General features: G+C 40.8%; 1 protein-coding gene across 1 annotated transcript in view; it reads left to right on the top strand.

The window, feature by feature from the left end:
• The window catches only part of MTAP (methylthioadenosine phosphorylase), a 33,541-nt gene extending 16,621 nt beyond the window's left edge, over positions 1–16,920 (top strand). The window contains exons 5-8 of the mRNA XM_049795890.1: positions 6,126–6,228; positions 9,614–9,853; positions 10,388–10,510; positions 15,987–16,920. Of these exons, the coding sequence (XP_049651847.1) occupies positions 6,126–6,228; positions 9,614–9,853; positions 10,388–10,510; positions 15,987–16,025 (505 nt within the window). The 3' untranslated portion in view covers positions 16,026–16,920. The remainder of the gene's footprint in view (positions 1–6,125; positions 6,229–9,613; positions 9,854–10,387; positions 10,511–15,986) is intronic.
• The last annotated feature ends 3,848 nt before the right edge of the window (positions 16,921–20,768 follow it).

Here is a 20,768-nt window from a genome sequence, read left to right as displayed (position 1 = left end):
ACTGAACGTGTATACCTAGGTTTGTTCTCTGCAGTGCAGTGCTATTCAAGTTTTGACTTACTGACATTTTTGTGTGTGTGTAGCTGAAATGCTCTTCTTGTAAGAGAGTATATTTTAAGTAGAGTGTATCTAAATGACTAAGCACCCTGCAGGAGCAATCCCCATATAAACTGCTTCCTGTTATACTAGAGTTGATTTATGGGTGGAGAGCAGCTGTATTGCTGACAGTGGTCTTTTTTTTTTTTTCCTTTTTTTCAAGTCTAAAAGTATTTAGGCTGATCACTTTGTTTATACAGATTAAATCATAATCATCCTTATTCTGCCAGTAGTACTTTGAAAGGAGTAATTTTAGTATCAATATTGATTTGTATATGAAAGATACTAAACATACTTCCGTACACGGTTTGGATGATTGTGAGTAAAGCACCAGTTATTTTGACAGCATTATCATCTAGCAGACTCCTAAGTAGGTAAGGGGAGCCTAATTGTGCTAAGCTGTGAATTGCATGCATAGTAGGAAGTAGCCTCTGGCCCAGAGAGCCTGCAGTTTTAAACAAGAAACAGTTGGAATGATTGCAGTTATTATCTGCTACGGGTGAGGGGTGGAAGTAAGGAGAAACTAACTCTTGCAGAGGTCAGGCAGAAAGACATTAACAGAGCCAGGAAATGAACCCAGATATGAAATCGGAGACCATCCGTCATCCAAAATGTCATTATCAAAATTAACAATTAATTCTGAAGCTACCTAATCTCTTCCCGCAGCTTTACATTTCCCAGCATTTGCCAGTCAGCATCAAAACTTCTGAGCTGGAAAGGAAATAATCAGCCTGATTAAGTTTGGGTTTTAAGGACATGTGCCTTTCAAGAAGGAAAAAAATAGGGGGGTGTTATAGAACAAATCAGTATATTTATCTGATGAGAAAATGAGTGAAAGGACAGGGTTCATTTACATTGCAGCAAAGAAGGCAAAGTATTTTGGGCTGTATTAGTAGGGGTGTTGCCAGCAGGCCAAGGGAGGTGATCCTTCTTCCCCTCTACTCAGCACTGGTGAAGCCACACCTGGAATACTGTGTCCAGTGCTGGGCTCCCCAGTGCAAGAGGGACATGGACATACTGGAGAGAGTTCAGCAAAGGACCACGAAGGTGCTGAAGGGACTAGAGCATCTTTCCGGTGAGGAAAAGTTGAGAGAGCTGAGACTGGTCAGCCTGGAGAAGAGAAGACTCAAGGAGGATCTCATCAACTGGGAACCTGAAGGGAGGGTGCAAAGAAGGTGGAGGCAGGCTCTTTCCAGTGGTGCCCGGTGACAGGAGGAGAGGCAATGGGTACAAACTGAAACACAGGAGGTTTCGTCTGAACATCAGGAAACAGTTTTTCACTGCGAGAGTGGCAGAGCACTGGCACAGGTTGCCCAAGTAGGTGGTGGAGTCTCCCTGCTTGGAGATATTCAAAAGCTGCCTGGACATGGTCCTGGGCAACCAGTTCTAGGTGGCCCTGCCTGAGCAGGGGGTTGGACCAGGTGACCTGCAGAGGTCCCTTCTAACCTCAACCATTCAGTGATTCTGTGAACTGCATCTTCATTTAGAGTTTATTCAGGTGGTCACCAGTAGTAACGACATAGCCCATATATGAGCAATGTTTCATCTGGGCAAGTAAGTTTTCATTTCGATGTAGAAGAGTGGGTCCTTGCGGGGACTTGTTTCATGGCTTTAGGAAACCAAGAAGCTTCTCAGAAGAGCATGTGTCTCAGTGTGGAAAACAATATGTAATATGAATTTAAAAATCATTACTAGCTTGCCCTTTAATTCAGAAAACTGACAAGTCATAATAGTCTGTTTCATTTGACAGTTGATTTCTGTGAGAAGTCTTTTTCCCCGGTGATCTTTGCCAGTGGGTGTTAGACTGCTGGTTCTTTGGATGTAGGGTCTGCATTTTTGTCTTTCAGATGGGTGTATCATCTGTAAGAGTGATTGTATTATAAGTCATAAATCATTATGAAAACAGCGCTGCTGATGGGAAGGTAATTTCATGGGACAAAACGATTATTTGTCCACCAAAGTCTGAAAAGATGCAATTTTTCAGAAATACCTTCTAATGAAAGATCAGGGTCCTGCAAGAAAACTACGTTAGCAGTCTTGGAAAGAAGGTACTGGTTAAAGCTGCAAAAACAGTCGGTTATTTTTCTTGAAAGGTACCCTGCCTTCTATATAGTTATTAACCCATACCAGGTACTACATAGCAAAGAGGCTTGGGTCTAGGTGGGAAGGATTTGCTCAAGCTGCCATTAAAATCAGTGCCTTCCAGGTGTCCAGGTACCTTTTGGTATCTGGGCTCTACTTCTCAGTAGGGAGCACATCATTACTCTCCTTCTGGGTGTGAAGCAAGAAGGTACAGTGAATGGGAATGGGAGAAGACCTAGAAATTAGCAGAAAGCTGTAGACACAAATTTTAATTTGCTCCCCTTGGGCATGTACACCATGGCATTAATGACAGAATCTCAATATATGAAGTTGTGTAGGACTTCTACCTAGTTAGGAGCATAGGTTTGACCTGCAGTGAGGAACACTGAATAGGTGTAGTAAGAACTATGTAGCAGCTCCAAACTTTTGAGAGCTTAGTTCTGCAGATCATTAGCACTACTAGTAAGTGTTTGGTTTGGTATATAGCCTCTGCTTTCTTCAGGCTTATCTGTTAGTTTGTATCTTTAAGCAATAAAAGATACATTTTGTTAAGTAACTACCAAAATATTTACATGGTGTTCTCCCTACTTCGAAATACAAAAGTAACTACAGGTACTATTATGGGCTACAACAGTTCTTTGAAACAAGTGCCTCAAAAAAATCTGGAAGAATTTCTTTTTTTATGTCTTTGGCTCCTGTTAGTTTATTACAGTGCTGTTAGTCAACTCGCTAGATCAGACTGATTAGGGGCTTTTTAATACTTTCTGTTTGGTTTGCTGCTGATGTTTGCTAAGAAAAGAAGAATAAGAAGGTAACTACTTACTTGGATGACTCAGCTCAGTCAGGAAGATGCAGAAAATAGCTTCATAAAAGAAACCCTATAACAGCTGCCAACTTTATTGTTTGAATTCTTTGTGTGACATACACCACTACTCTGTAACATTTTTCATGGGAGAATTTTCTTTCATTGTTCCCAAAGAGGCAGAGCATGCTGGGGCTGCTTTTTATACAGCAGATGCCAGTGTGAATTTTCATTTTGTTCTTTAATTACTAATAACCTGTTGATAATTCAACACTACTGGAAGAAAGGGGAAGATGATGATGCAAGTGGTAGAGGATTGTTTGTCACAGATGGAAATGATTGGTTTGTTCACTTACTTGAGCTGGATTTTGCTTCCTAGCATCAGTCATAGTCAGCATTGCCAGAAAATCTTGTGTTGCTGTGATAAAATCAAAATGAAGGAGCAAGAGCCACCTTCCTGTCTGATTAAAAGTGTGGCTATTGCTGCAAGGTGGGGAATACAAACTCTTAGCACACCTTCAAAACTGCAGTACACTCAGCTCTGAATCTGAAAAAGCAGTAAGGGCAAGGCAGGCGTGGTAAAACTACGCAACAGTGCAAGGGTTTGCTTGCGCCGTGAGTACCATTGTCTCCTTGAGCTTGATACACAAGCAGTTATGCACAAAAACATACATGCCCCTTTCCCAGGGGGAGAATTCCCTTTTCTCCTGTACCACTGTCCACTGTTTGGCACAGAGTAGGTACAGTGGGGGTTCTCCGTAGAGCCCTACAGAGGTCAGATGGCCAGCAGGAGCTGTGCAGCCCCAGCTCTTAGCTGCTTCCTTGTAGTTATCAGTCCAGTGCTTTCAAGTGCTGCTTCTGATCTCACCCACTGGGGGCATCTCTGTACTGTCCCTTTACGCTATCCTTGAGCCGACTGGATTGTGCGCTTCTACTACGAATAGTGTGGCTAGTTTCTAGGCAGGCACTTGGTGACTGCTTCCTGTTTTAATGTCAACAACCAGGCAGTTGTGTAACATTCAGTCATGCTCTGTTGTTAAGCAGGCCCTCCTGATGGAGGGCATACGGACTTCTCTACATTAAAAACTGTGAGATCTAAGGAACAGATTGTCTTTGAAGAGTGCCTGTTGAGTTCCTTATATCTTGTTTCCTGCTGATTCCATAAGGAGTCACGTGGGGTATGTGGGGAAGGTCTTGAAACTCCTGTGAAAAGAGAAGCCTTAGGCAGATACTGTCCTTTGCTCTCTGGTTCTTGGTCTCTGTGAGAGTAAGGCAAGAAGAGCATCTGTGATTTTGTAACCTTCGTTCTCTTTGCAAGGGATGCAGAGGAGCAGTATTGCAGTGGTGAAAATTATGTGCTGCTGCCCTGTACCTTGCAGACAGGTGCGTGGGACAGATCAGGATGGCCAACTCCTGACGTGAGTAGCAGGGCTACAGAAATGAGGAGAGGCTAAAAGGCATTCCTCTGTGACAGCCATCAGTTCACAGATAGCAAGAATCAAAGATTGGTTCAGATCTGCCTTTATTCTTGCCCTAAGCCTAGGAACTTACAGACACATCAGCTTGGCCCCATATCGAATTAGCTGTGGCCTTTGCAAAGTTGCAGCTTTCCATGCAGAAGAGAAGTTGTTGCACTCCGAGTACAAATACATGTGGTCCGTTGCTCAGAGCAGTCATAGGTCTTACTGTTGTTACTTATTCCCATGCGGTTTGTATGTATGGTGCTAAACATAGTGGGATTTCTTTATTAGACCATGTAGTGATGCAGCCATTCTCTCCAAAGAACACAGGGTATCTGAAAGTCAGAGATTAATATTTATATGTACGTGATCTTTCCTCAGGGCTTTTCTGAGTGAAAGGGCCTGACTAACAACATCTGAAATATTATAATGCAGGAAATGGATGATGACTTTTCCCGTTTCCTCCAATTCTAAACAGTTCATTCGCAGACACTGAAAAAAAGTGTGTAAAATCGGATACATTCTATTTGCAGCTCTTCAGTATCCCATAAAGGAAAAATTAAAATTAGTGTTTCAACCGATTTTAACAGCTGTAACCCATTTTGTGTATGTTTTTAATCTGCTGATCTCTTTTCCTATTTTATAACCTCACCCTTAAGGCTACCCTATTGGTTCTTTTTTTTTTTTTTTTTTTAAATCTACTCAAACTTGTAACTTGTATGTAAAACCTTCTTTTAAATATTTGCTGGTGACTTAGGTGAGGAACTGTTGTGAGCAGTATTACCAGCAGAAATTTTGTATTTTAACTGTGGATTGAATTCGGCTGTTGGCTTACTTTTCTCCTATAAAGTACAATATGTGACACACTGGGGCGAAGAAGGGAATGTCTCAACGAATTTTGTTCCAGAAGGTTTGCGCCATCCAGTTGGCTGAATCAGCTTGAGGCAGTGCATTTGAAGGTAAAGTGATAGTGGGTAACAGTTCCACTTGTCAAAATGTCATGCTGGATGGTAATTTCTGCAGCATGTTTGACCATTTTCATGCAAGCAAACAGTTTCTCAATTGAAAGAAGGGAGAAAAAGGTTTTTTCTACTTGCAAGCTGCCAATGCATGTGTGTAATCTTTCTGAGAATATGAAGGCACCCTGTTCCAGGGTTTTTCTCTGGGTTTTGAATTCACACCTCTTTTGTTCAGGAAGCTGTTCCTATAAATTCCCATCCTTTCAATGTAGGAATGCAATGATATGAACAAACTTTATTTTGACAAGCTTTGTGGTAATTCAGACTTGATTCCTTCCCTTCCTGAAAGCTTACTGTGCTCCTTTTTTCAGAGATTACTTGCCTGACTATTAAATTTAGCTGATTTCTTTTGGGTAGAATCGCAGCATAATGTAGCTGTTTGTGTCATTTAGGAGCAAATAAGCACTTCGGTGTTTTGTTAACAATAGATTTTCTCTAATTAATTGACAATACAGTACTGGAGTAACAGTTTTATTTTTATACTCTTGAGCTCAGTTCTGAAAGGTTTGTACAGAGGCAAAACAGGATTACAGGTGGTCATTAATATCATACTGATACTTTTGTTCCCTCGCAGGTATGCTATGTTTTCTGAATTGTGTAAATTTCTTGCTTTCTCTTCTGTTTCCTTCCCACTCTTCTCCCTAAGCATGTTTTCTACTTTTCTAGGACAACTAAAAGACATTGTACTTTATACGATGGGCAACATTCCTCTCTTCCAGGAGTATGTCATATTCCAATGGCAGAGCCGTTCTGCACCAAAACCAGAGAGGTTAGTGAATTTTATAATAGTATTTAGAAATGGTTTTTTTTACGGCACTTATTCATGATATAGTACTCTAATTAGGCATTCTTAGAATACAGAGGTAATCTGCACCTCTGTATTCCCATTTCTCAGATATATATGGAATATATATGGTATTAAGGAAAAATGTAACATTTGGAAGGCATGGGAAGTAGAAGATCTTGTGTCTATAGGAGCTGTCTTCCTAAGGGAGATATGGGGAAGATGTCAGTTGGCAACCTAAATTTCACCGGGGTCTTAATAACAGGACAAAAGGTCTTTATTTATCAGGTAACAACCCAAGAGAGAAACAAAGTGGATAAAGCAGGAAGGTAGAATTAGGAATTAGTTTCTTTTTGTTCTGAATAAAACTGCACCTATGGTAGAGACACTTTACATACCTAATACAAAAATTGAATAAATAGTACTTTAGCATTCACAGAAATTACAATATTGCGTTTGTCCTTTTATGCATTGTAGCAGTGGGTGGTAGTGAAGAGTCAAGGCTTAGTTTAAAGATTATTAAATGTAGAAACAAGCCAAATTACAGTAGGCTTTTATTCTTAACTGTTGCTCTTAGTTTTGTCACTTCAAGATTTTCAGGCTTCAAAAACAGTTAGACTAAGCAGTGTGAAACACTGCTCTGTTTTTCAGCACCTTATAGCTTCTGGGGGGGAGTGTATCTGTGATTAAATATGCCAACTTAGTGTATTCTTAGACCTGAGGAAAAGAAAAGGTGAAGATTGGACTGCATACTTTGTGCTCTTGTGGAATGCTCTGATGAGAAGCTGCAAGGAGGTACATTCTCCAGGGGCACAGGAATGCTTACAGAATCAGTCATATCCATCCAAGAGACGCAGTTACTGCACTGAGCAGGACAAAGCTGAATTGTGAAGCAGGTGGCCCAATCTGTACCCAGACCACGTACAAATATTTGTACTACTGAGCAATGAAGTAAAGACATTTTAAATGTCATGAGGAAACAAACTACTACATATTATACATGTGCATGCTTTTGCCCTTCATAATTTGAGCAGCAAATTATGCAAAACACTTTGCATTTTTCATGCAACAGGAGCCTATCACATGCTCTTACTGAAGATTAGTTGGCATATAGTTGCTTACTGACTTTGAGCATGATGTCATGTCACAATAGATTCAAGGAGTTTATTGAGAGCTAATTGTACACTTTCTGAAATGGATTAAAAACAGTGTTATTACTGAAGTGATTGGAAGTACTTCACACTGTGTCTCTTTCTTCTTTTTTAAAAAAGGTAAGCAGATATGCATAAGCAATTTCCTGAGCTTGCAGGAAACATACACCAAGGCTGGTCTTCATTTGATTGTTAAGTAGCTAGAGACAGTGTTCTTTGGTTATTACATGTTTTTAAAAGCCAGCAGAGAAATGCTCCTTTTCAAACAGAGAAAAAAACATTTAGGTACTTCCCAGTCTCACATGTGATCATTATCTCATTAGCCTATGGGTTCTAATCAGCTAACAGATGTTTTAAAGAACGTGTGGTTTTGAGGTCTTAGTGAGGCTGAAAAGGGATACTTTCACTTCATTTGAAAATACCAGATAAAAGTGACAAACTTTTTTCCTGGAACTATCCCTGAAAATTGTTTGGATCATTTCAGCCCAGTTTATACTAATTCAGGGGAATTTCGTAGATAAATGCAATAATAATAAACCCAAAACTATTAATGTAATAGACTATTTAAGGAATTTTGCATTAAAACATCTGAAAACTTTATATTAAATTGTATTTGTGCAACTACAAGAAAATACTCTGGTTTGCTTGGTTTATGCACTGTAAATTGAATGAGAATCTGATAGGAGTTTATCTTTTCTCCAACTGCAAATTTTTTAATAATGTAGGGTGCCTTGGTTATTACTGTTTTCCAAAACTGGGGCTCACTGCAGTATCTTATGGGGAGTGAAGTTGGAACTTTGTAAAAAGTTTCGGGGAAATACTGCTCAACTGTGGTTTAAGTCAAATCACAACTGAACTTGTCTATTGGTATAGTAGCAATGTCTAATTAACTGGCTGTCAGTGAATCATATATTCAGAATTAATATCAGCAATAAACCACAATATTAGGTGTAATTAATATTAGATTAACTTACAGCATGTTAATAAACACCTACAAATTTCTAAGTGTCATTCTGTGGCTAATCCCCAGAAGCTCTGCTTTACCCCTACGTGCATATTCACGCAGTTGCATGCATAAATACCCTTCCCCAGCACATGTGGGTTACATGCATACCCACCCTCTTCGGGAGTGCAGGTTTACCTGTTCACATGCATCTGCAGTGGGAGATGTGGGTACTTGGGCTTTATGTGTACTTGTACTCCTCCACACAATCACTGATCCACATTCCAGCGAGGAGACACCTCACAAGGTCACACAGTGCACTCGAGATATTGCTGCTTGTAGCACCCATGTATGACAGGTTGACCAACCAGCTGGAGTGCAGGCTTTGCACAGTGTTTTGCCCTGGCCTGTGTGAAGGTCATGATGCTGACAAGTCAGCTTCTAGTGGTGTCAGACTAGGTTTTCACTGCTGCTGTGTTGTGAAGGTCTCTCCTGTCCTGTCACAAATTTTCATGGTGCATTTATACTTATTTTCAAGCATTTCTTTTCTTTTGATGGTCATTTTAAACAGATGCCATCATAGTTACTTTCCCCTTCCTACTCAGGACAGTTATGGGTATCCTAGTCTCATTTACACATGCTGGTACACTCTTATTCCTACTGTATCGACTGGTGTTACCCAGGCCATTTACCAAGAGAGAAAGTCATGATGATTCTGCCATATACAAGGTCCTAGTTGGAACTGTAAAGACTAATGTGAAGTACATGGTATATGTAAAGTGCACAGCTCAGCCACTGACATGGGAAACTGTAGTAATAATTTCTCTACAGATTCCCAGGGTACTCTCTGAAGTACATGCTTGCAAAGTTTTACTTTCAAAAAAGTGAATTTCCTATTACTGTTCTCACCAGCTCAACTCCACCATGTGGTAATGTAGCGCTTAATGGAGCGTTTTCACCATTCTGTTCTCAAGGTAAGCATAGCCTAAATATCATGCAAAAATCTTCTGTTTTCCAGTCTTCTTGATCTGCACTGAAAACAATAATCCAACTGATACTAACAAACTCAGATATCAGTCCTGGTAGTAGGACTATTAATTTCTCTTGCTGGATGAGGAAACTGAAACTGATCCTTGGTTTTGGACAGCTGTAACCCTGAGAAGCTTGACTGCTTTGTATAAAGCTAATTTCTTTTGTGTATAAGTTTTTTGATGGAATGCAAAAGCAGCTCACCAGGGGAATTGTTTTCTTTTCCCAATATTGGCCTCTTTTGCAGGTTCTTATTGAGACTGCCAAGAAGCTTGGGCTCCAGTGTCATTCCAAGGGGACAATGATCACAATCGAAGGCCCACGTTTCAGTTCTCGAGCGGAAAGCTTGATGTTTCGCAGCTGGGGAGCTGATGTTATCAACATGACCACAGTGCCTGAAGTGATTCTTGCGAAAGAAGCTGGAATGAGTTATGCTAGTATTGCCATGGCAACAGATTACGACTGCTGGAAGGAACATGAAGAAGCAGTGAGTGAAGCTTTTTTTCCTCTGGGTCTTGTCCTGAGGGATCTGGATGAGAACTTGTAGGTTTTGATAAGAGATCACATACTGAACTAAATCTGTTCTCACTTAGATCAGTATCACTGAGTTATTCTGGATGAACAATTGCGAAAATAAGAACGTAAAGTAAGAAGAAAGAAAGTAATTGTTGCTACCTCATTCATTTTCATAAACTTGCTTCACTACTAGCAAACCTTTTATCTCCTCTTGTCTGAATCATGGAGTCTGTGTGTATGAAGCTCATGAGCTCTGTGTATGAGCTTGTCTTCCCATAATTGGTCTAGTGTTTTTTTCTTTTGCAGCTCTCTGCAAAATGATGTATCTGCTTTAGTTCTCCTATTTGTGTAAAATACAATCAGGCATAAAGCCACAGAGGAAAGAAGTTTTTAATGGCTAAAAAGATTGTGGCATTTTAAGGCTTCACCTTAATGATTTATTTGGGTATTTAAAATGTGTGCCATCAAAATTGAGAGACAGCACTCAGTTTTATTGTGTTTCTAGGTGTCAGTGGATAAAGTTTTAAAGACGCTGAAAGGGAATGCAAATAAGGCTACTAGCATACTCCTTACTGCTATACCTCAGATAGGTTCCATGGAATGGACCGACACCCTGCACACCCTGAAAGTGAGTACACGCATGAGGCTGATGAGTACTGGGGACAGTGTATGCATATGTACACATAATACAGGTATATGTTCCAAGATGTTTCTGCTGAAATCATAACTTCTTAGAGTAGATGCTTCAACAAACCAAATCCATTCAAGATGGGCAAACAAATTCATTAAGACTCTCACAAGCTTTATTGCAAAGATCTAGCTTCCATTTCAAAAGAAATGTTACAAAAGGTTAAAAAAATGACATCTGTTTATGGTTGATGAAGTGTTACCCTTCATAGCACAGGTAAGGTACAAAACTATGTAAGTATCCAAATGAAAAACCTGTACCTCCACTCAGCTTTAGCTTATATCTTAGAACAAGAGAGACCTAAGTAGAGAAGACTGAACCAAACCAGAAACATTATGCTCTCTTTAATATGTAAAAGGAGAGGAGTCTGTTACCAGATACAGGTAATAACCAGACTGAAATTATTAGAACCGTGGTCTTCCACAGGTTTCAGATCCATAGGGCATGGAAGAAAAAAAAAAAGAAAAAGAAAAACATTTCAAAATATATTGGCAAAGGAATTTTTAGGCAGAATTTTTAGGCAGAATTTTTCCTAGGCAAGAGTTTACTTACATGTTTTATATCAACTCTATTTCACAGGTATGCTTGAGGTTCATATGGGGCTATAACGTAGAGGGAAAGAACATTGTTAAAATAGTTTGGGTGTCTGTCCAGCTTCTCAACAAGCTTTTTGTGACAAGTAGCCACTTCCAAGAGTACAAAAGCATGAAATGTGAGAGCAACTGAGGATTATATTGAGATGGTATGGGAGACAGGGAAGGAGAATTGGAATATGAAAGGCAAAGAGCAGACAGAAGTGGGCCACAAGGATCTCTGTTTGTTAGTAGAAGCAGCAGCAGTCTGAAAAGGAGGAAGCCTGTTGAGGAAACTTTTGAGAGAGTCCAGTCTCTGATAACTCTCTCCTGTCTTAGGTTCTTTCTCTTTTCACTGTGTTGACTGAAATTTGAATGGATAAGAAAGATGAACACAGATAATAAGTCATGTCTTCATAACTCTGAAAGTGTGTCCTTGAAATTCAACTATCAACAGAACTGTATGTGCTGTAAAAATCTTCCATGTCTTCTGATTGGGATAAAATTTTCAGTTTTGTTTCCAATATGGTTCTCTTGTCAGTGACTCTCATCTCTAGTTTAGTCAGTGTCCTAAAGGAAAGACTTATTAAGCAAAATTCACCCCAGACACTTTTAAGCATACCTGATCAGGTCAGGTTCATGGAGGTCCAACCCAAATACTTGAAATGAGTCTTTTGCTGATTCTTCACTAGAAAACCTACTTTTTATTAGGAAGCCTTGGATTATGTTTATGACCCTTCCTCACCTAGTTATCTGAAACAGCTATTTTAATGTCTGCTCTATACATTTGTGAGAGGTAACAAACTTTTCCCTTTCCCCTTTGCAGTGTTTAGGAAGTTGTGTCATGGATGGGTAGGGGGGGCAACAGAATCAGTATTCCTTCTCCACTCTAATTCACAGAAAACATTTTCAGAGGGCTAGGCCACACTTTTTTTTAATACAGATGCCTAGCTATACAAAAAAACTCAGAGTTTGAACAAGTAATCTAAAAAATGTGCTAGATATTCCTCAGCTACTTTGGCCATGCTGTCATGGAAGGAAACTTCCCAGGTATATAACGCTGCTTAAGTACAAAGGGGTCTGCCTCCAATTTTGGTGGGTGTACTTCAGTAAGCAGTGTCCTGTTGACTTTTCATTGCATGATTGTCTTGATTCTTCATTGGGAGTGAAAGAGCAGGTGACTGGAAAGAGCTGGCACTGAGTTTGCAAGATTGCCCTTTAATGAACGCTAACCCTTCTTTCATTTCATTGTCAGCTGTTTAAAACACCAATGCAAGTTCTTCCTCCAGCTCCATCCCTGAACTACTTTTTGCTGAAAGAAGAAAATATGATGCACCAGAGGAAGAGTCACTCCATTCTAATGTAGCTTCTTACACTGTTTCTCTTAAGCATCTGCTACTGCCGGGTATCGGTGATGTGTATTGAGATAGTTTCACTTGGGCTTGGCAACTCTTACGTGTTTATGCTCTTTGCTGATAGTGGCTTGGTCTGAGTGATAATATACTGAGAAAGGGAGTTGATCTGAAGACATTAGAAGAACTGGAAACAGGAACTAGGTATTGGCAGTGAGGATTGAGATTTTATGTGAGGAGAGTAGGAGTCAATTGGTTTTGATTTAACACAACCAAGTACACTGGAAAAGTGACAGGGAAGTCTGAGGCTTTGGAGGCTTCCTCTGGTTTTACTTAGGAAGGGCAGGAGAGGCTAAAAATCTTTCTGTTTGAGGCCTTAAATGGTGGTAGAGTAGACGAAGGATTGGTCCTAGGCTTCTGTCTTAATGAGTAAGGACAGAGGCAATTTTGCAATACAGCAAAGAGAGAGATGCATGTATGTGCCTCTGTATGATTGCATACAAGTGTGTAGTTGAACCATAAAGAGTTTTAAAAAACTATTCTCTTTGTTGATTTAAGTGTTCTTCTGTATATTTTACTCTGGGAATTTTGAAAGTCAGATGATGGGGTTTTTGAACTGATCTTTCTGAGGCACCTTTTCCTAGAGCTTGAAGGCAGCTCCTCTTGCATGCCCTGTGGTAATGTGGTAAGCAACACAGACAAGGAGGGAGCTGAGCAAGACTGCATCTGGTACTCTGCTATCAGTGATGATGTAAAGCCATGCCAGCCTATATCGAAGCTGCAGCTGGGCATCTCAAATGGACATTTGCCAGTGTCTGTTCCCAGTGTTTGGGGAAGCATGTGAAGCTATGAAGTTCTACATGGACACAGCTTTTCCTTTCTGAGCTCTGTAATCTGGCTGCTGTGACTGGAGGAACTTCACCAGGCAGGAGAGAAAACGCTGCCAGTCTCTTTCCTCACCTGCATTTACCTATCTGGTCCCATGGCGGTATACATCCCACCCACCCACACATGTGGTGATGTCACCTCTGAATCTCACAGTGGTCTTTAGGAGACCCTGGAGTGTTGAAACAAGAATGTCCAAGGGCTGTTTTTCTGTTAAAGGATGGGCTGCCTGCCATCCATTCCTTTTCATGTGTCTTTTCATCTGTGATACGCCAGTGAGTTTAAGTGTAGTTTGAAAGTTACTATTTTTTAACTGCCTAAGATGTCTTTAGCCCAGTATTTCCTGGCTCTGTTGCTGTGAAAAGAGATTGTTCTCCAGGCTTAGGTTACATAAGCTTGAAAAAAGTGTTTGAGGAAACTTTTCTGCGGGCACAGCATCTATCTAGAGCCTGTCATTTTGAAGCATGGCCAGGATACAAAGCCCTTGCTCTTTCAGAACAGGGTATGACCACATTGTATTTATATCATGGATCAGGAGACACAGATGATGCTATTGATCACAGTGATTTCTGGCTGGTGTCAGGGAAGTTTCTGGATAGGAGGGTCAACCATGGGTGATATACAGCTGGATCTGCTGTTCACTGAGAAGAGTTGTTTAGTGAGGTGACAATCAGTGGCAGTTGTTGCTGTAATTCTGATGAAATAGTGGCTTTCCACACCCTATAGGGAGCAAGGAGGGCAAGTAGTGGAGTACAGATGCTGGAGTTCAGGTAAGCGTACTTGGGTTTAACCAGTGAATCATCTCATGGGCGGCAGCTCTGAAGGGGCAAGGAGCTCCAGAAAGCTGGCAGGTCTTTAAGGGCAGCATTCTCTAAGCACAGGGGTGTTCCACAGAAAGACCAACTGGGAGACTGACTTGGCTAAACAGGAAACAGAGCTCCAGTGTGAAAATGCAGCATTCAAGGGTTGGGAGCAGGGACAAGCTACAAAGAAGGAATCCAGAAGCAAGAGCAGACATGTAGGGTTGATTTCAGGAAAACCAGACCTTGCCTGTAGTTGACACTTCGAAGGGACATCAAAGGCAACAAGAACTTCAGCCACTGCCTTGATATTAAAAGCTGATCAAGTAAAATGTGCACTCATTGCCTAATGAAGTAAACAAATTAGTGACAGCAGACAATTTCAAAAGGGAACCAGTATAGTAGATTATTTTTTATCTTTGTTAGGAAAAGTATTGGTGAGAGAGGAAAAACTGTCTTGTTGAAAAGAATTGTAACTCATAACAACTGGGAATTGAGCTCTGTACCTTTATTAGAGTAAGGTTCAACCCCATGAGGATTGGGAGACTGTCTGTACTGGGATGGTAAAAGGAATGTCATGTTAGAACTGATTTTTCTTACAGCGTGGGTATAAGAAAATCAGCTTGTGGTGAGGTGTCAGAGCTTCTGTGAATGCTCCTCAGGTAAACTTCTTGACTCTGTGAGGAGACCTGCTGATATTACCTGCCTTTTTTGAACTTCTGTACTAGCCTATGTGAAATGGTATTTGTCAGACCTCTGATACAAGGAATAATGTTGTTCTTTGATAAGAGAGCTGTGGTAAGTGAATACTGTGGGATAGTTTAGATTGGGTAAGGTATCTGTAGATGTGTTTCAGCACACTTCATCATTGACATACTTGGACTTTTAATATGTTTGGTAGCTAACAAATTGAAGGAAATAAAGGTTAACATTTTTCAGCCATTTTTTCTAGTCTATCACAAACTGAAACTGACATCATATGTTATGAATATAGAGCTCTGATCTAGTAAATATTCTTGAGTAATTTTCTTCCTCAAAAAATACCTCAATGAAATCAGTGAACATACTTATGTGACTAGGGTGAATTGGCTCAGGTGAATAAGGTGGAGGGGCAAAACTCATTGAGGCTTCACTTCAACTGTAGTTGCATTGGTCTACATACTGTGGTCCTTGCAGGCTAAGGACCTCCCAGAAAAGCTGAGATTGAAATGTTTCTCAGGTCCTACCTTTGAATGAGGCTGATGTCAAAGTTGGCTGTCCCTGCATAACATGAGTATTTCATTTACTCCCAATCAGTGCACCTTTAGAGAAAGGTTTCTGTTCTTGATAACTGTACTTCAAAATTGATGAAACATGTAGAAATCACTTTTATAAAGGAACTTAATTTTCAGAGCCTTCTGATAATATTTGTAAAGAGCTTTCTATGAATGTGATGTATGTAAGCCAGTATGGTAGCCTTAAAAACAAAAAGTAAGCTGCACAATTTTTCATTTGTAGCCTGTGATCCTGAAGTCCTTAATATAGTGTTTCTGCAGTATGATTGTTGTTCTCAATACCAATAAGCCTGTTACATAGATACAAAGTTGTAATGACAAGTCCTTGAACTGTTGTAGCGTATGCCCTCCCTGCAATTCTTTTAATTTTTGTGGTGTTGGAGGAAGTTGGAGATACTGTCAATGTGGAAAGAGTTACACATGTTTGTAATCCAAATGGAAGCAATGTAGTGTGCGTTTATGTTGAAAAGTAATTCTGCTCTGCAGAAGAATTGGCAGAGGAAGCATTCACCTACTTTGGCTTTGTATTTCAGACAACAGTGCAGTGTTCAGTCCTCCTGCCAAAGCAGTAACAACCTGGATGGACTTTGAAGTTTGGCTGCTCACAAGGAAGAGTGGATCACTTTCAAACTTCCAGAGTTTATAATATCTTCAAGAGTCATTACAAGTGTAAAAGAATGGAGTAAATGTTGACCAATGATAATGTATAAGACAGCTTTTATAACCTTTATCATGCTTCATAATGTATAAGATGGCTGAATTTAGATTTTTTAGTATGTTTTAAACTAGGAATAGCCTGACTGTCAAGCTGGATCAGACAGTGGCCAAAGAAAAAAGCCAGCAGCAAGTTGTCATCCTCCATTCAGTGATACCTTTAGTTGATGGAAGAAAGGAAAGGCTAGGTAATACTCTCTTGCAATTTTGTAAGATATAAGACAGCAGATTCACAGGTATGCTATTTGCTTTGCAAATTCTGCCTCCCATCTTTTCCTTTGACAAGGCAAATGGTTACAGTTCATTCCAGAAACATATGAGAAAAAACGAACAGGCCATTTCAAATTATACTATTTTTATACATTAGCCATATTTTTTATTTCAGTAGGGTTTTTTTAAAAGCAGTGGGTTTTGTTTGTGTGCTAGAAGACATGGTTTAATAATTGTTGTTCTTTCAGAGCAGCAGTTTTGTAATGAATGAATGTTCTTATTTAAGTAATGCCTAAGTCAAATTTGTGCCTGAAGATTTACTTATGTGACTTACAGAACGATACAGAAAAGTACTTTGCTCCCAGTGTCCTGAACACTGTGCTGGCCTTTTGCTGCTTCATTGATCTGAAAAACTCCAGGTTTAGTTTCTGGTTTAAGTGATGAATGTGCTCAAGTGCTTTGAATGTATGCATTTCTTTTTTTTTAATACAATTTGACTTCAGTAAAATAATCTGCAGCTTCTCGTCTAGTAAATAAAACAAATGAAACCTATGCTTCTCCAAACTGTGTGGAAATTGGTTTTTTTTATTTGCTTCTAGTCATTAGTGAGTGAATTTTGTTTGTCTGACGACTTTTGCCATTCATGGAACAGGTTGATGATGATACCTTGTAAACATCCCTTTTAGAAAGACCACTTTTAGAAAATACTGTGCTGCTTAGAACTTAAGGTTCTAAGTCCCTGAAACAACAGGGATTGCTGAGACAGAAGTGTATCAGAATGTGATCCAAGCCAAGCAAGGGAGAAGTCAGAAACATGAAAGGTATGGATTCTCACAGCAATGTAAAAAAAAAAAAAAAAAAATCCAGAGGAAAATTTAAAAAAGCAGGTACATAAGCTTTTTAGCTTGCTAGTCTTGTTAGACACCCAGTCTCCTACTGCGAAAGCCTTTAGATTTGGACATGTTCTCCCTAGCAAAACCAGTCCAGGTGCTTTTCAGATACTGGGGAAAATAGCTTAACCATCTTTCCATATTTCCTGGTGTTTTTTAAAAGAACTTAGTTTGCAGGAGCTAGAGCTTGAAACTTGACAGGAAGGCTACAGATCTAACATATATTTGACTACTTTTAAAATCTAGCCAAATCAGATGGCTGGCCTTAAAAATGGTTTTCATTGTTGTTATCTTTGCCCCCTAGACAGTTTTAGTGAAATGGATTGGTGCCATAAAGTTCATATTTGGATGTTCTAAGAGAAAGTTGTTTCTGGCTTTCCATTTTCAATACCCTTTGGGTTTTTTGGTTTGGTTTTGATTTTTTTACGTTCCATAGTGACATATAAAGTTAATTGTTGTGTTAATTTTCTTGTTTTATATACTGAGTACTTACAGTGTCACAGGACAGTATGGCGCAGACCAGGTCCATGGTTAGTGGTTTTTGTTACACATTCCTGTTACACATTCATCGTCATATGCAAGGCTAGATGGTAACGCTAGGTAAGCATAAGGAATTGGCTGGATGGCCGTATCCAGAGAGTTACAGCTCAATGTCCAAGTGGAAACCAGTAACAAGTGTGTCCCTCAAGGGTCTGTACTGGGACCAGTGCTATTTAGCATCTTCAGCAATGACATAAAATAGTGGGATTGCATTTGTGGATGACATCAAGCTGAGGGGTGCATTTGATTCGCTAGAGGGAGGGGATGCCATCCAGAGGGACCTAGACAGGCTTGAGGAGTGGGCCCATGCAAACCTCAGAAGGTTCAACAAGGGCAAGTGCAAGGTTGTGCACCTGGGTCCGAGCAACCCTTGGTATCAATACAGGCTGGGGGATAGAGGGATTGAGGCAGCGCTGCAGAGAATGACTGGTGGGTGAAAAGTTGGATGTGAGCTGGCAGTGTGCACTCACAGCCCAGAAAGCCAACCATATCCTGGGCTGCATCAAAAGAAGTATGGCCAGCAAGTCAAGGTAGGGAATTCTGCCCCTCTGCTCTGCTCTGGTGAGACCCCACCTGGAGTACTGCATCCAGCTCTGGGGTCCCCATCACAGGAAAGACATGGACCTGTTGGAGCGGGTCCAGAGGAGGGCCATGAAAATGATCAGGGGGATGGAACAGCTCTCCTATGGGGACAGGCTGAGACAGTTGGGGTTGTTCAGCCTGGGGAAGAGAAGGCTCCAGGGAGACCTTATTGCAGCTGTTCAGTACTTAAAGGAGGCTTATATGAAAGATGGGGACAGACTTTTTAGCAGGGCCTGTTGCCATAGGACAAGGGTAATGGTTTTAAACTGAAAGAAGGTAGATTTAGACTGGATATAAAGAATTTTTTTATGATGAGGGTAGTGAGACACTGGAACAGGATGCCCAGAGAGGTTGTAGATGCCACATCATTGGAAGTGTTCAAGGTCAGGTTAGACAGGGCTTTGATCAACTTGATGTGAAAGATGTCCCTGCCCCTGGCAGGGGGATTGGGCTAGATGAGCTTCAAAGGTCCCTTCCACCCCAAACCATTCTATGATTCTGTGATACCTATTTGCTCTGTCGACATAGGCTTGGTATCTAAAGGTGTCTCACGTAGAATTTGTAGTCACTAACATGGTGGTAGTGTGTACTGTGTTTTTGCAAAGTTTAGCATACATTTTATATTCTTTGAAATGTATTGGGAGATACTTATCCAACAGACTACATGATGAAGATGGTAACCGGCAAGAAAAGCATAGGTAATGTTCAATTATATAAAGATCGGCCAAGTAACTGGTTGTAATGGTCTGTCTCAACAGTCCTAAGAAATGTATCAAATTTATTGTAGGAAGTACGATGATAGAGAAGAAGATACAAATTTAATGTACTGCATTACTAAAAGCAAGTAAACATTCTAGCAGAGAACAGTGGCTCTTCCTAGGCTCAAAATGTCTCTGGTTTGACAAGAGTGAGACAATGACACGCAGAGGACTTTGTTGATGGAAATTACCTCTCTTCTGTTTGGCTGCCTCTCCGTGACAATTTTATTTTTGTACAACCGTTATTCAGTCTGATGTCAGTGATGGATTTGGAGTGCCTTCTTGTGGTGCATGGTATTGACTTCTCCTATGTTATAACATCATAACCAGTGTTAACAAATACTAGCTTGAGGTTCTTGGAAAATCACATCTTGGCCTGGTAAACAGCTTACCAGGGTACAGAATGCTAAATTGTTGTAATTGCCTAGTTTCTAAACATCTCAGACTCCAAAATTAATGCCTCTCAAGGTTGATTGATGGCATTGCTCCTCTTAGAGAAACAGTGTCTTCTGTGTGTTAAACACAACCTGTTATACACTTACTGGTACAGTTTTACACTGACATCTCTTACACCAAGTATTGTCTCTTACAAATATTAACAAAGCTTTCAGTAGGACCTTTCAGGACCTGACTGGTTTCTATGTGTATGTTTCCCAATCCAGTACATTTTAAAGCCTCATTTACACAGTGACTACTTCAATACAGGTACGTAAATAGTGAACACTGAAGCAAATGAAGCAGCTTCTCTGTGAGTAAATGGCATGTCTCATGCAAGATGGATTAGAACCACAGAAAGCCTAGTAAAGTATTAGCTACTGAAATTTAACCTTACGTTTCTCAAACCTACTTCTCATTCTCCACTGGAATTGTCCTAAACTAACTCATTGATTTGTATGGCCTGAATGTTTTCAAGGCTTTTGTGGGAAGGAGATGACCCCTAGAGCTAGCAGGAGCTGCTGAAGAACAGATCAGTCTCTCGTGGTCCTGCGTGGGATTTGCATTGGGGGAACAGAAAAACGCAGCTGGGAAAGTGGGTATATTAGAAATAAATGCTGAAAGCCTAATTTTCTTTGCCATTGGGTTTGTGTGATGGGGTTTTGGTAGTGGGGGACGGGCTACAGGGGCGGCTCCTGTGAGAAGCTGCTAGAAACTTCCCCGGCTCCAAGCCAGACCCGCCGCTGGCCCAGGCCGAGCCCATCAGTGACAGTGGTAGCGCCTCTGGGAAAACAGATTTAAGAAGGGGAACCTGCAGTGAGTAGAGGGATTGGAACATGAGAGGAACCCCTCTGCAGATACCGAGGTCAGTGCAGAAGGAGGGGAGGAGGTGCACCGGAGGAGGTTGATGCCCCTGCAGCCCGTGGTGGGACAGCAGGCTGTCCCCCCCCAGCCCACAGAGGGGAGCGGGGCAGCAGATGCCCCTGAAGATGGCCATGACTCCATGGGAAAGCCTGCGCTGGACCAGCCTGTGACTGAAGGACTGTGGCCTATGAAAGGGAACCACGTTGGAGAAGTTCATAGAGGTCTGTCTCCCATGGGAGGAACCCCACACTGGATCAGGGGAAGAGTGAGGAGTCCTCCCCCTGAGGAAGAAGATGCAGCAGAGACAACCTGTGATGAACTG

This window comes from Accipiter gentilis, chromosome Z (assembly GCF_929443795.1).
Source record: "Accipiter gentilis chromosome Z, bAccGen1.1, whole genome shotgun sequence".
Taxonomy (NCBI): Eukaryota; Metazoa; Chordata; class Aves; order Accipitriformes; family Accipitridae; genus Astur; species Astur gentilis.
The sequence above is the reverse complement of the archived record's forward strand: the minus strand, read 5'-3'. Positions and strand labels throughout refer to the sequence as shown.